The 14,679-nt window shown below is 37.5% G+C and overlaps 1 protein-coding gene across 2 annotated transcripts in view; it reads left to right on the plus strand.

The window, feature by feature from the left end:
* The window catches only part of mlec (malectin), a 34,356-nt gene extending 19,943 nt beyond the window's left edge, over positions 1-14,413 (plus strand). For both annotated transcript variants that reach the window (XM_060843731.1, XM_060843732.1), the window contains 3 exons: positions 6,152-6,331; positions 9,095-9,152; positions 10,402-14,413. In XM_060843731.1, coding sequence (XP_060699714.1) covers positions 6,152-6,331; positions 9,095-9,152; positions 10,402-10,628 — 465 coding nt within the window. In that variant the 3' untranslated portion in view covers positions 10,629-14,413. The remainder of the gene's footprint in view (positions 1-6,151; positions 6,332-9,094; positions 9,153-10,401) is intronic.
* Positions 14,414-14,679: the final 266 nt, after the last annotated feature.

A 14,679-nucleotide genomic window follows, 5' to 3' on the forward strand; every position in this document is an offset into this window, starting at 1 on the left:
TTTTAGAATTCATTTGAAAGCCTAGCTTCAGAACATCTTCAAAAGGTAGGTCCATTAGACTAGGAGAAAGTGAGGACTGCAGATGTTGGAGATCAGAGCTGAAAAATGTGTTGCTGGAAAAGCGCAGCAGGTCAGGCAGCATTCATGGAGCAGGAGAATCGACGTTTTGGGAATAAGCCCTTCTTCAGGGCTCAAGCCTGAACAAAGACTTGTTCCTGAAATGTCGATTCTCCTGCTCCTTGGATGCTGCCTGATCTGCTGCGCTTTTTCAGCTCCATTAGACTGTCTGTCTGTGTTTGCTCATATATTGGTGGTTCACATTGCTTTTCTGAGCGCTCTATTCCCCTAGATTCTTGATACCAACTCCAGAATCTACAATTTCATAGATAGCTAGCTTTGTTGAGGTTGTAAAGCCCCTGGTTTTTCACAGCTCTATTGCAACATGCAAATACTATTTGTGGGCTGCGGTGGATCGTTAGCAGCTCTCACAAGCTTATTTTGAAATATCACCTACATCCTAGCTCTTGATGACCTCTATGCTCTTCCTGAGTTCTAACCCCAACACTTGCCTTCACACTAGCTCCCAGGATTTGAGCTTTGATTTCTCACAGCTTGCTATACCAGAAACCTTTTTGGGATAGGGAGGAAGGAGAAGGCGACCTAATTTCCATGCATGTTTTGATTTTTATGGTTGCATCATTAGTAAGGTTTTCATGGTAGCTGTGGTCCCATGGTCTCCCTTTGTGTGTTTCATGACCCTGTAGGCATGCTCCTTTTGACCCAGATAACTGGACACTTAATGTTTAAAAGGATCCATGGACTGAGCGAGTATAGCCTGATCCACTGTATGCACATATTGGGAATCTCAGGGTATGCCAGGAATTGAAGTCCTTAGTTTCTGCCTGGGAATATCCAGCCTGAAGAGACTGAAAAATCAGCATTTCATAACTGAGTTTGACTTTCATAATGAACATTATTTTTGATTAATAATGGAAAACTGACAATGTATAGATAGAAATAAGATTGATTTTGAGGTTGAGATTATGCAACTCAGTCAATTAAAATACAGCATCCTCTGTTGTTCAAGATTTCGCATTCTGAACTTGTTAAATTGAAATATTTTCGAAAAATTGGATTTAAAAAAAAAATCTGACCACCTTGAAAGAAGTAAAATTTCCCTTTTTTTTAGAAAAAAGGAAGGAAAGGCAAGATACTGCTATGCTGGAAATCTGAAAACAAGCAGAATACTGTATATTGGAATGATTCAGCAAACCAGACAGTTTCAAGCTGTCAAATTTCGAGTGTGTGCATCATTTTTCCTTGAGAGGAGAGTTGAGGGAAACAGTCAACCTGAGAAAGAAATGAAAGGTTGGAATGATGAAATGAACAGCAGAATCATTGGTAATCTCTGCTGTCTGAATATCCTGAATCAGTTATGATCTTGTAATGCTTGGAATCAAATATCTAGTCTGGAAGGCCGTCAGTTAGCAAATTGTAAAATGTGGTGCCAGTCTTAAAGCTTCTGCTGAACTTCACTATAAGTAGCACTAAGAGTTGGTGGAGGGCAGAGAATAAACATGAGGGATGATCTAAAACTCAGGATCCCAGTTGTGACCAAGTTTGTGTTTAGCAAAGCTTGGTCTCCATTCACCTAGAGGAAGCTGCATAGTGAGCAGTCAATACAATTTATTGAATGACCAGAACCAGTAAATCCTGGTTTACCTGGAAGAAGTTGTTTTTAAGGCACTACCATATGATGGCAGATGGTTAAAAATGTCGGTGTCTTTCCTCCTGCGCTTGTATGGGGAAGGAAGTGCATGTTGGGGATAAATATGTAGAACTCTTTTTAAGCTGTTTCCTGTTATTCCGCTCAATTTTCACTGTTTTCTAATGTGAAGATCAGATGTCTATCATGTGTTTGAAAACATCGAATAAGGTATTGCTGTGGTAGGGTACCTAAGGGTTGCTGCTGTCAGTTAGATTTGTCCCTGTTCCATTTATCTCAAAATAAAGGTTTACCCACTGAGTTGCTATTGTAAGTGTGAGCTGACAACAGCACAACAAAAAAGGATGTTTGGGAATGGACTGAACAGCAAATTTATCCCTTGACCCATTACTTTGATTTGTTACTGTTGTTTATGTGCATATTGTACAGTGAGCCTCAAATGAAGACCGAATTGTATTTGGTGTGAAAATCCACAGTTTACAGTTTCAGATGCACTTAGTTTCACAAAAATGTGTTCTGAAATTTGAAAGAATTGAACCCCATGAAGATTCTGTACTTGCATGGTGAGTCTGATTCAATTGAGATCACCTTTTTAATGGTGATACTTGTTTATTATTGCCAGGCAATTTTTTGGCACTGAAATGTAATTATTATATTTAGGAGGTTCAGGTTTTGATGTTTTTTGTCTTTCTGACCTTGACATTGCATACATTCTTATTTACCCTTTTTGGGTTTTGCATTGTGTTCAGAAAAATAATAATGAAAATTTGATAAAACTAAGATTCAACATTTTTAAACATTTCTAAACATTTCCTTAAACAGTCCACAATCTGAAAGACCCCTATTAATGCTTAATTTTTGGACTCCACGTATCTACTAGACAGGTATAACATTATTGTGCAAATCACATGGTGCCAGTGTCAAAGGAGACAGTAAAATACATCCAGTTCTGCAGAAGGATCGCTGGAGCTCCAACATCCACAGTTCTTTGTTTTATTTTAGCAAAATATGTTTGACATTTTTGTGAAGCTAATAAGGGAACAATACCACTCAAACAATTTTTCAGTTTGCCTGTGCCTGAAGTTGTTGTACACTTGTGTAAATGTAATTGAGTTCCATTAGCCTCACTCCAATTTATTGTTGTTGTTGCCATGAGAGCAAAATTTGACCCTACCTTGATAGGACAGGTACAGACAAACTTCGAACAGTGGACCTTCTCACTGTACTCTTCGCAACTACCCTCCTTTTTTATTTGGAAGCTGTCAGTTTATAACAATTTTACACTGCAGAGCAGCACAGTAGAAATTTTCTCCATCCTTATTGAAGACAGTCATTATGCTGTGCCCTATTGACTTGCACAAGTGTCTATTATGTGAAACAGTATTGTCAACAGGCTATTTTTCTGGGGAAGAATTGCAGCTGAACCCTACAGTTGCAGGAGTTCACACATGCCTTCTGGGAATGGTAACAGGATAACAATTGGGAACTGAAATCCGACTGACTTCTCTTTCCCACTCTTTCCCTTAACACAGTAGGACCGATGTCTATTACAACATCTTTTCCTCACAATAACTCGTATCAGTTACCTCAAGCACAAACCAGCATTGCAACTTAACCTGTAGCTTTGTTGCTCACTACTTAGTGTTCTTACAATTAAACGCTTTTAAAAGATCCTTGGCATTTTCTGGCGTATTATTACATTAGGCCGTAATTATGTGTCTGGCATAATTTCAGTATTGTTTGTTCCAGTTCTGAATATATAAGATGATAGTGGTAGGGTTGCTATTGGAAATGTTAATTTATTTTGTACACAAATTACCCATAGTGTTTTATATTTAGGAGACTAGTCAGTTTTCATTTCCAATTTTAACACCAAGCTAGGAAAATGAGCAGCAAACAAATAAAACAAGTTAAGCCAAGTGACATAGAACATAGAACAATGCAGCACAGAGCAGGCCCTTCGGCCCACGATGTTGTGCCGAACATTTGTCCTAGCTTAAGCACTTATCCGTGTACCTATCCAATTGCCGCTTAAAGGTCACCAATGATTCTGACTCTGCCCCTCCCCCATTGACAGTGAAGACGAAAAGATCATTGCCAACGGTTCTGCAATTTCCTCTCTTGCTTCCCACATAATCTTAGGATATATCCCGTCAGGCCCGGGGGATTTGTCGATCCTCAAGTTTTTCAAAATGCCCAACACATCTTCCTTCCTAACAAGTATCTCCTCTAGCTTACCAGTCCAATTCATACAATTGTAATACTTATGAATGAACTGTGCTGCAAATATTGGCTGCCAAAATTAATGTTTGAATAAGCATGTCATCTCTGTTTCATGAACATAGATCTCTTAATGATCTGATCTGTAAGTGAAAAGCAAGGTAATGCTTCTGTGGAAGTGGTAGTACCAGGCTTAAATTTCAGATTGATAAATTTTCATCTAAACTCTAGAGCGGTTTGACTTGTAACCTTAATCCTGTGCTTTTTGTGCCACTTCCTTTGTGTTCCTAATATTGTCTGTTTTATTTGGAAAATGTTGATAGTAAGTTTTGGTTTTTGTTGATTTGAGTACGTGCTATGCACAATAGAATGCCAATATTGTACATTGTTAACAATCATTAATATTGCTATGGTGATTTATTAAGGATTTTCCACATGTTTCCTTGACATTACAATTGTATGAACAGCTGCAGACCTGGTTCTTTTGGAAATAGTTGGAAATTTTGGGGAGTAGGGTGGAAATCAATTTCTCTTTGTGGCCATCCAAGAGAAGCAAACAGCCAGGTAGTTTATTGGTGAAAGTTGCTTAAAAATTTTCTTTTTTTTTTAAAAAAGACCACTTGTTCATGATTTAACTGCAGCTTTAACTTTTGTGTTTAAAATGCAAATGAGTCTGGTTTGTTAAACATTGAAGGCATTATAGAATGGAAATTTGGCTACCAACCATTAGCTGATTGGTCTGTGGAAGGAGCAGCGCTCTGAAAGCTAGTGCTTCCAATTAAACCTGTTGGACAATAACATGGTGTGTGATTTTTCAGTCTGTGGAATGGTGACCGTTTATCAATGACAAAGACCTCCTGCTTGTCACCATCTGTGGCCAGCTCCCAGATAGCTGAACAGCTTGGGGTTGTGAATGTTTAAGCGCAGGATTGATTTCTTTTTCTGCAGAGCAAAGCATCACAGCCCTGAAGGTAGCGAATTTATTTTCTCTCATCAGTTGGTATAATCTCTGACTTTTAATATGGTAGTAGCCTTTTTGAGTAGGAACAGTCACTCTGTGCCTCCAGCAAGTTAACTAGGATAAAGCACCTGCAGAATGAAGATAGAGAAGCAGTGAACTGACCAACAAAAGAATCATCACTGCAAACCCTGTAAACCGAGTCCATTGAACTGTCTTCCCAGGCTTTCTCTTTGCCTGTAACAGCCATGTGAGAGTGGGTATAGATTGCAGTATAATAAGTGAGTTTAGAGATTTTAAATTGTAAATTTTGTTTTGACTGTATAGTTAGAACCTAATTAATTGTAATTTTAATAGTAGTTCTAGTTGAATAGGTCCTTGCTGTCAACCTCAGTCTAAAAGACAAAGACATTTGGGAATTCTGCATACATTTTTAAACTCTTAACTTCTGTGATGACTCCAAGAGCAGCAGGGCTTGATTCTTCCAGTACACTATCCCAGTGAGGCATAACATTATGAACCAACTGTCTGACTACTTCTGTGTTTTAAAAAAATAAATATAACCCATGTTTCGATGCTAGTATGTAAAACCTGCACAGGCATGAGAGTATTCTCACATCTGCATGCACATGAGTAAGCACAGAGCTTTAAACGTGTGTGTGTGTGCGCGCGTGCGCGCGCGCGCATTCGCGAAGTGCTACAGACCTGGCTGCTTTGTGGAGCCATAATCATGGTTCAGGATTTTTGTCTGTGCTATGACAATTTGTCTCTATTTAAATTTCCTTATCAATTCAATGTGAAGCAGTTCTTAATGAAGCAAATCTTAATCATCAGGAGATCCTGTGACAATAAGGAAAAGGTCTCTGGGACTGGCCTAGAATCCTGTATTTCCAATGTATGCTATTAAGTATGTATTTTCATCTATTTCTCTAGGAAGAACTATGACCCAAAATGGAATGGTAACTCAAATTTACAATTCTGCTATTGTGGGCGCATTTATGCGGTGTTGTTTTAAAACTACCTGAATAGAAATGTTACACTGTCATTAAGTGCAAAAGAATCTATTTGAAAGTTGTAATCTTGCCTGCCCTATAACTCGCATAGAAGCTGTATACTTTCAAAAAAACAACACTGGGGTGTAGCCCAATTAGATGATGTATGTGTTTCCATCTTGCAATGTGTCAAAATGATACCTGGATCTTCAGAAAGAAAAAAATATTTTTGTATTTGCTTTCTTCCCTCTCTAGGTCTTTGATGTGAGATTAAATGGACAGCATGTAGTAGTGAAAGATCTTGACATATTTGAAAAAGTGGGACACAGCACAGCGCATGATGAACTGGTGTCTTTCACAATTAGAAAAGGAAAACTTAGCGTTCAAGGAGAGGTGTCTACATTTAATGGGAAACTACTTGTAGAATTTGTCAAGGTAAGGAACTATTCGTAATGACAGAATGTACAAGCATCGACATCAAGAGCAGAAGTCAGTCATTCAGCCCCTTGAACCTGTTCAATTTAATAAAATAATTGCTGATTGAATTTGTGGCCTCAACTCCATATTTCACCCTACCCAGATAATACCCAGGAGTCCAGTTTTTAGCAGATGAGTCAGTCATGATCAGAGCAGTTTGCAAACCTGTGGAATACATTTGACCATCACATTCATTTTGCGAGTTAAGTCTCCTACCAGCTTTTTTTATTTTGATGACTGTAAAATTCTTTATTAACACCAAAGTGAAACTGGTTAAACTTGTAAATAATTGACTAGCAACATTTCATGGTCTTGTTGGACGGGGATGGACTGTAGGGTGGGGGGGGGGGGCGTCGGTGTTGGATGGGGGCGGACTGTTGGGGGGGAGTCGGTGTTGGATGGGGGTGGACTGTGGGGGGGGGGGCAGTGTTGGGTGGGGGGGTGGTCGGTGTTGGATGGGGCGGACTGTGGGTGGGGGGGTGGATGGGGGCGTGGTGTTGGACGGGGTTTGGAGGGCGGGTGGGGGGGGGCGGCACGCGCACGGTGTGCTGCTGCTAGTCTCCTGAATAGGGAGCATGCTTAATAGAAAACTCTGAGCCCCAGAGGAAAGACATCAAATTGATTAACTGAATTATCAATTATCCAAACAAAATAGTGGCTGCCCATCTCGTTCAGATAATTGAGGTTCTCCTGTATCTATTGTTATAATGGTGCTGTGGTCAATACTAAGATCCATTGCTTTCTTTCCAGGTCCTCATTTATTTTTTCCCTGTCAGAAATACTAGGGCACTAGGTAGTTCAAAAGAGCATCACACTAATAGTGTTATTAGCATAAAGATAAAGAAGACTGCATGTTCAAAGCACAATCAAATGCTATTTGAATAGACAGCTCTGTAGCAAGAATTGATATAATCTATTGCACTTTGAACTACATGTTCGATCCTTTTAAAAATTAGATAAAGTTTCAATTGACTTGTATTTTGTGGTAACCAGACAAGTTGCTTATTGTCACATTTCTCAATGCCTTCTCTAAAACCGATAATAGTATTTTTAATGAAATAAAATGTATGAGCAGGCAAACATCAAGTTAATATTAGAATAATCTCTCCTTTCTACAACACTTTATACTGAATAAGTAAGTGGTTAATTGACAAAAACAAGGAGCTCAATTTGAGTTGCTGTTTTCCAAATGTTCCAATGAGATTTGATACATGTCATATTTTCTTGGTTTGAATTTCTCTGAGCAATTCTTTTTAAAAATCATTTTATGTTGTTTACCCCAAAAGGATTCCTTTCTATAAAAATATATTTTTTTAACATTGGTGTTTCTAATTTCTTAACTTGGATTTTGCACACAGTGATGACACACAGCTAGTCCATATGTATAGAGTATGCCCTTGACTTCACATTCTGCTACCACCCTCCATTTTAGCCAGTTCTGTTCATTTGCCACTTGTTTTGCTAGAGTCTGAGTACATTTGGTTACCCTGGCTCAATTTATTTTTTTCTATTATTCATTTTTGGAAGATGTTAATGGGCTATTTTAGTTTGAGAGAAATATCAAGTCCAATCCTTCACTAATCTGTGTCTATGTATAAGCTTTTCCTGAAGGGGTTACAACAGAAGCAGAAACTGGGTGATCTCCCCTCCATAGCCCAGAGACTGAAGCCAGTTGTAGCACTTCTTGCTGTTCTGGAGATGATGAGCAACATTAACCCAGAATATGAAAAGCAATGATTGGACTTTCTCAATTGATATGACTTGGCTAAAAAGAACAGTCTAAAGTAAATCTCAATGATATTTATAACTATATTCTGGAATGGTTAACCTATTTAAGATTCTAATTCAGTACCTGACACAGCACTTGGGTGTTTTCAATATTCCCCTATCTGTGCTGCCGCACTGGTTCTAGATTCATAAAGTATTACAACATGGAATCACATCTGGAGCTGTTATGAGGGTCAACACCTCAAGTGGCACTATAGATCTTACAACTGGTACTCCTGTTGTGAAGTGAGAAACACAATTACCAAAAGAAGATTGAATTAATTTTAAATGAAGGAATTTGCAAAAGCAAGCCTTACATTTCTCCTAAGGAAAGTGTCTTTAATCGTAGACTGTTTGTTTATGGTAAAAAAAAGCCCACCTAGGGTATTGTGGCTGTGCTTGCTGAAAAAAACCACCCAGGCCAATCGGATTTTCCAACAATTGATCCATAGCCCAGCACGTTAGAGCTTGTGCGGTGACTTAAGAGCATCTTTCAAGTGAATTGAGGGTTTCTACCTCTACTGTCCTACAGGCTATGAGTTCCAGACCACCAGCACTCTTTGTTTGAGGAAGCTAATTCTCATCTCCCCCTCTAATCCTTCTGCCAGCTATTTTAAATGTATGCCCTCAGTCACTGACTTCTCTGCCAAGATAAATAGGCCCTTCTCATTCACTCTATCCACACCTTCACTATTCTGCACAATCACATCTTTCCTTTCTCTCCATGGAGAAAATCTCAACCTGTTCAATTCTTCCACTCCTGGAAGCATCTTTGTTCTAATAGCTGACTAGTCCATACACGCATTAATGTTATTTACCAATTGTGCTTTATTTGTAACCATTGTGGTTTGGAATTAAATAAGAAAGCTGGGAATTGTGCATTTAGCCCACAAGAGTTTGGGAAGAACTCTGAAATGCTAACTTAACAATTGTGTTTTGTTTCTGCCTTTTTAGGGTTACTATGACAACCCAAAAGTCTGTGCTATATGCATCGTAAAAGGAACAGTGGAGGGTAAGTTAAATATTCAAAACAATCTCTCAGTTGTGTCGGACATTTGGTTGCTGTTGATCATTTTACCAATTCATCTTGATATGTTCATACATTTTAATGACTTAGTGAGAAAGCAGTTTGGGTACCTTGGAGAACTGCATTATGGGTCTAGTGGTATTGCAATTTAATGTGTGAATTGATCATTTATGTTATTGCTTGACTTGCTACCTATATTGTACGGTAGGTCCAAAAACCAAACCTGTTGCATTGGATAGCATGAAAGAAAAGTGAAGTACAAAATAAGATTAGGGATATGTGATTTTACTTACTAAAGCAAAAATAATTCAGATTCACTGTTAATTTAGGGGAGTTTTCTCTCAAATTACATTTCTTTTAGATTAACAAACTTAAATGCCTGAAATATGACAACTTTTGATGTTTTAGATTATCAATAAATCTTAATCACTGACGATTTTTCAAAAATATAGAAAATCATCATGTGAAGGAAGTTTTTAGTGTTTGGCATTGTCTTAACCAACATTTGGAGGCTGGGTCATTAAATACATTCAAGGCAAAGTTGAGTAGACATTTGGTTGAATCACTAGTAATGGGGTGGGATTGGGTTTGCAGGCAAAAAAAGTGGAGTAAATCTGATCCACTATGTTCTCGGTCAATGTTGGAAGAGGCTTGTGAAACAAAATGGCCACCTCTTCTGATTTTTATTGTATACTCCTGAGATACACCAGAGTAAATCTTTAATACAGGATACTGTTTAGCCCCTTTCAAACTGAAACAAAGCTGCAGAAGGTCACCTCATTGGTTTCTGTTCTTCCATTCATTTTATGGGCTGTGATGTTCAGAGGCCTAGATAATATATTTGCTCACCATTTAAAGGATATGGTGTTTTTCAGGCTAAACAATGTTTTTGTTCTGTTTAGGTTACATATTTCTATGTCCCTTTGCTACTGAAACATTAAATTGGCAACAATAAGAAGTGTTTTCAAAAGCTGTTAGTGAAAGGAGAAATAATGGTTGGGTTGAACTTGACAGCCAATTTATGCTTCTTGTCAATCAATAAAAATCCATTTCACGGGCTATTTACTGTCAAAAAATAGCTTCATTAAGATGGAAAAGTATTTGAGAAATGAGCTAATACAATTTGAGTTGTCTTAGTTCTCTTCAAAGTTTGGTTTATTTAATTCTAATTTAGAATGTTAACAATTACAGTTAAATCTGTGTTCCATTATTATTTGATTTTATTTCATTACAGATGTTCCCAAACTTCTGCCTCATCCTGGTCTAGAAAAAAAGGAAGAGGAGGAAGAAGAAGATGATTATGAGGATGGTAATGAGAAGAAGACATTAAGCAAAAAGAAGGTGAAGTCGGGACCTCGAACACCAGACCCGTATGCCTCAGACAACAGCAGCCTAATGTTTCCCATTTTAGTTGCCTTTGGGGTCTTCATTCCCACCTTGTTTTGTCTCTGTCGGTTATGAGATATACTTCGCATGTACAGTGGTGCTTGTGGGTGAGGAGCTTTGACACTGTGTGGGGCAGTCTGTTTAAAGCAGTTTATTTCTCTTTCCTCTTCAGAAATGAGGGGGAGAAAGGAAGAGAAATGGTTTGTATGGAAATTTGAAGGCTTGAATCGCAATAATTTTGTTTTTGTTGATAGATTCCCATTTTTTAAAAACTCCTGCAATAATTCTGAAGTGCAAAATTCAAAGCCCTGAATAGTTGAATGCTTGCAACCAGTGGCTGAAATAAAGTTGCCCATGTTGTCTTTTGGCTCTGGTTAAGGTATAATTTAAAGAACTTTCTGTTTAGATTGGGGAATAAATATACTAGTTATCTGAATGTAAAGTCTATATACCTAGTATATGAATTATTTGCCATTTGCAGTTTAGGGAGTTACAAAATCCACTGGTAAAACTTGAATGGAGAATTTTAAATGAAAGGTACTATAGGCAAATGATGGTGATTGCCCAATATGTATTTTTGTTTTGAATCATTCCCTCCCTCCCCTCTGTTCTACCATGTCTACCTGCACTTGGGCATTGGCATGAAATTTTTTTCTTCGATAATGAATGATGTGTATTGAATTGATCAGATTTAAGTTAGTATTTCAGCTGGTTAGAAATTGGTGCTGGTAATTAATTGGACTATGGCTACAGAGTTTTCAAAGATTGAGAGAAAGGCCATGTTCATTTCAATGTGTTTTCAAGTTTCACCCAGTGGTTTGGTTGTTTGCTGAAAGACAAATCCCAGAATGATATTGTTAGCCTAAATTACTAGATTACAGTAGCAAATTCTCAATGTCAAATCAAACAAACGTATAACAATTCTGTTAGGAGCTGAAAAAAGACAATGTTTTACACTCTGACTCCGTTTTAGGCACTGGGTCTGCTGTATATTTCTGGCACCATCTGTTTGTATTCCAGATTGTCGGAAATTACAGTTTAAGAATATTTCCTCACTTTTTTAATTTCATTGTCCATTCCCCAGCAAAAGTGCTTTTAAATGGATTGTATGATAACAATGAAATTTGAAATTGCAGAGCAGCAATTTTAAAAAAAACTGCAGAATCTGGGAAATCTGAATTACTAAAAGATAAAACTAGAATTAGTAGGTAAGGCAGTATCTGTCTGTCTCTCTCTTTTTCTGTCACAAGAGGGAACAAGAGAACCAGTTTGTTTTCTGCTGACTGACTTAATACATATTTAGCAAGGCTCATGTATGATTGCGTACCAGTTGTGATTACACAGCTATTCTCTGGCAACGGTGCCTAAAGCTTGTGCGAGGGGCACAAAGATGGTCTCTGGTATGTCAGTGTGAAATATTTTGATCAGATATCTGACTGCTAAGTACAGCAAGAAAAGTTATTTGATTATAATCTGTATCTGGTCTTTGACCAGGGACATTATTAGTGATTATGCAAGAGCATGGAGATTTTACATCAGAACAGACACTTGACTGAGTTCAGAGCCACTGTGAGCTTATTCTGTGATCTGTGCTGTGCCATCTTGGGGACTTTGGGTTTGTGCTTAGTCCAATTGCAATGGATCCCTATAACGGGCAATCAGATGGAAGAGCCAAGCTGGGTGTTGGTGGTGCTTTGGATGAAGGGATTTTACCTGCCTTTATTGGTAGGCTTACTAAGGATCCACTGGCTTGAAAATGGAAGATAATCTTAAAAATATTCTATTCATTGCACCCCCCCCTCCACCAAAGGGGATATTGAAATTTCTAAACCCTCTATCACTTCTTTCTGTTTGATTAGAATGATGAGCCAGGGTACTCTGCTGTCATTGGGCCTTGTGCCTCAAGAAAAGTAATCACTTCAGATTTCCAACAAATTAATGATGCCAATTCTTATTGTCTGAGCTGAAATTTGGAACCTGTACCCAATATGAACAGTTTAAAAGGGTAATGTATTTGGGTGTTGCTGAAAGGTGGTACTGTTTGTGTATTTTAGCTCTTTACAGAAACTTTAACTTATGCTTAGAAGTGAAATAATCAAGAAGGGATATTGCAGATATTTGACATTTCAGTTTTAAATCTAGGTCTTGTGGTTCCTACAAAACAGAAATGCAGGATTTCCCCAAAAAAAAAACTAAATTGTTGATTGTGCAACATTTCAACTTTGTTTTAGATACACTATCTTTTTGTTTTAAAATGGCAATTCTGCATATAAAGAAGAAACTTTTGCTTTTTGAAATTAATTTGGAAAAACATTTGAAGTGCGGGAATAAAGAATGTAATTGCTGAAAGAAAATCATTCAATAATCCACATGTGGTATTGGATGAAAGGAGAAACTCTATAATTTTGACATTACCAATTTTAATGCTTTATATTATGGACAAAGTTACTTTTTTTTTTCTCCCTAACTTATTTCAAGTATCATGCATAGCTTGAATCTGTGTGGAGGCTTTAACTATTTCTTTTCCATAGTCGGAGATGGGTGGGGTTAAAAAAAAATTTAAGTGCTCGAAGTTTTAGACATGCTTGTCCCAAAGAAAGAACTGCTGTTTAACTTTGGGAGTTCAACAGATTAGATTTTTTTTCTCTGCTAACCTAAATCCTAAAAGGTGTCAGTAGAATCTGTGCTTCTGGTGTAATCTTAATTTGTTTTTTTTCTTGTGTGCATTAAAATAACTTTCTTTTGTAGCTTGGCTTTTATTTTGAGCTCTCAGGAACTTGGGTTGAGGGTATGTTTGTATTAATTTGCACTCTGGTTTTAATGAGAAGGGGGGGGTCGGAAAAAGATATTTTTATGTCAAATGTATCCAGATGAGTGAAAGACTGCATTATAAGCCCTGGATAAACAGTACATGTAACGTACTTAACCTGTCAAAGCAGGGTTTTCTGCCTTTATTCAGAAATATTTGTGTGCTGTGCACCAACTACCGTGTGCTTTACTTTGTTTCTGGAACACTTTTTTTAGTTTTATTTTTTGATGAATTGTGTTTGTGCCAATGCAGCGGTGACCATATTGCCAATTTCATCAGATGAACTTACCTGTTAACATAACCTACAATGGTGGGACTGACTATCCCAGGGAACAAAGCTTACCAGTAGGATTGGGGGAGCTGGCACCACCATTTCCCCTCCCCCAATCAGGGTTATGTGGCTTCAGCTAGCCATGATCCTAAACATTTAATTTAAATAGATTAGCTATTAAACCTATCTTTATTAATCTTGATGTGGCTAGTAATCTAACTTAATGATGAAAAACATTTGGGTTTTATTCAGATATGCATTCTTAGAATAATTATTTATTTCTTAAAGGTAACACCTAATTTTGCAAAAGGAATTTAGAAAAATGTTACTTTCTTACAAGTATTTCACTTGGGGACAAATTTAATCTTTTTTTCCCTAAAAATGAAACTACCTTTACCTTTGACCAGCTCTGATTGGGAAGGTGTAAGGGGTCATCAGAGTGGCAAGTCTCCCAGACCTACCGGTAAGCCTCATTTGTCTTTCAAAAAAAAATCAACGAACTCTGAGATCCGTGAACTTGTGTTTAGTGTGGTGTCTGCAAATGGTTTATGCAATTATTGCACAGAAAATCCATTGTATTGAGCCCACCTGCTTAGAGCAACTGTTACTGAATGTCTGGAAATCTCCACATTCACCAAATAGCAACACATTCTACTCTGTTGCCGTTACCTTTTCTGCAGTTTGGAAATAAAATTTAATTGAAAGCTGTTGCAGTACCCACTCCCCTTCATATGTGCCTTTAAATAGAAAATTAAATATGTATTTTGGTGATCTATAAAAGTTTGTTTAACTTTTTATGTCCAGCATTAGTATTGATCTGCAGTAATCACTTCTGGGTAAGTTGGACAAAAGAACGATTCAGTTTTTTTTCTCGTGAATTCAGTTTGAATAAATCAATATGAAATCAGCTGCAAGTCAAATTGCACTTTTATACATTAAGTTACATGGTGTAACCAGAAATCTTTGGAATTAATAAGCTAAACAAATTTGAAAGGAGCAAATGAAACAATGGAATTAATAAATGTATACAGCAGTCCTCAAAAGTG

This window comes from Hemiscyllium ocellatum, chromosome 24 (assembly GCF_020745735.1).
Source record: "Hemiscyllium ocellatum isolate sHemOce1 chromosome 24, sHemOce1.pat.X.cur, whole genome shotgun sequence".
Classification (NCBI taxonomy): Eukaryota; Metazoa; Chordata; class Chondrichthyes; order Orectolobiformes; family Hemiscylliidae; genus Hemiscyllium; species Hemiscyllium ocellatum.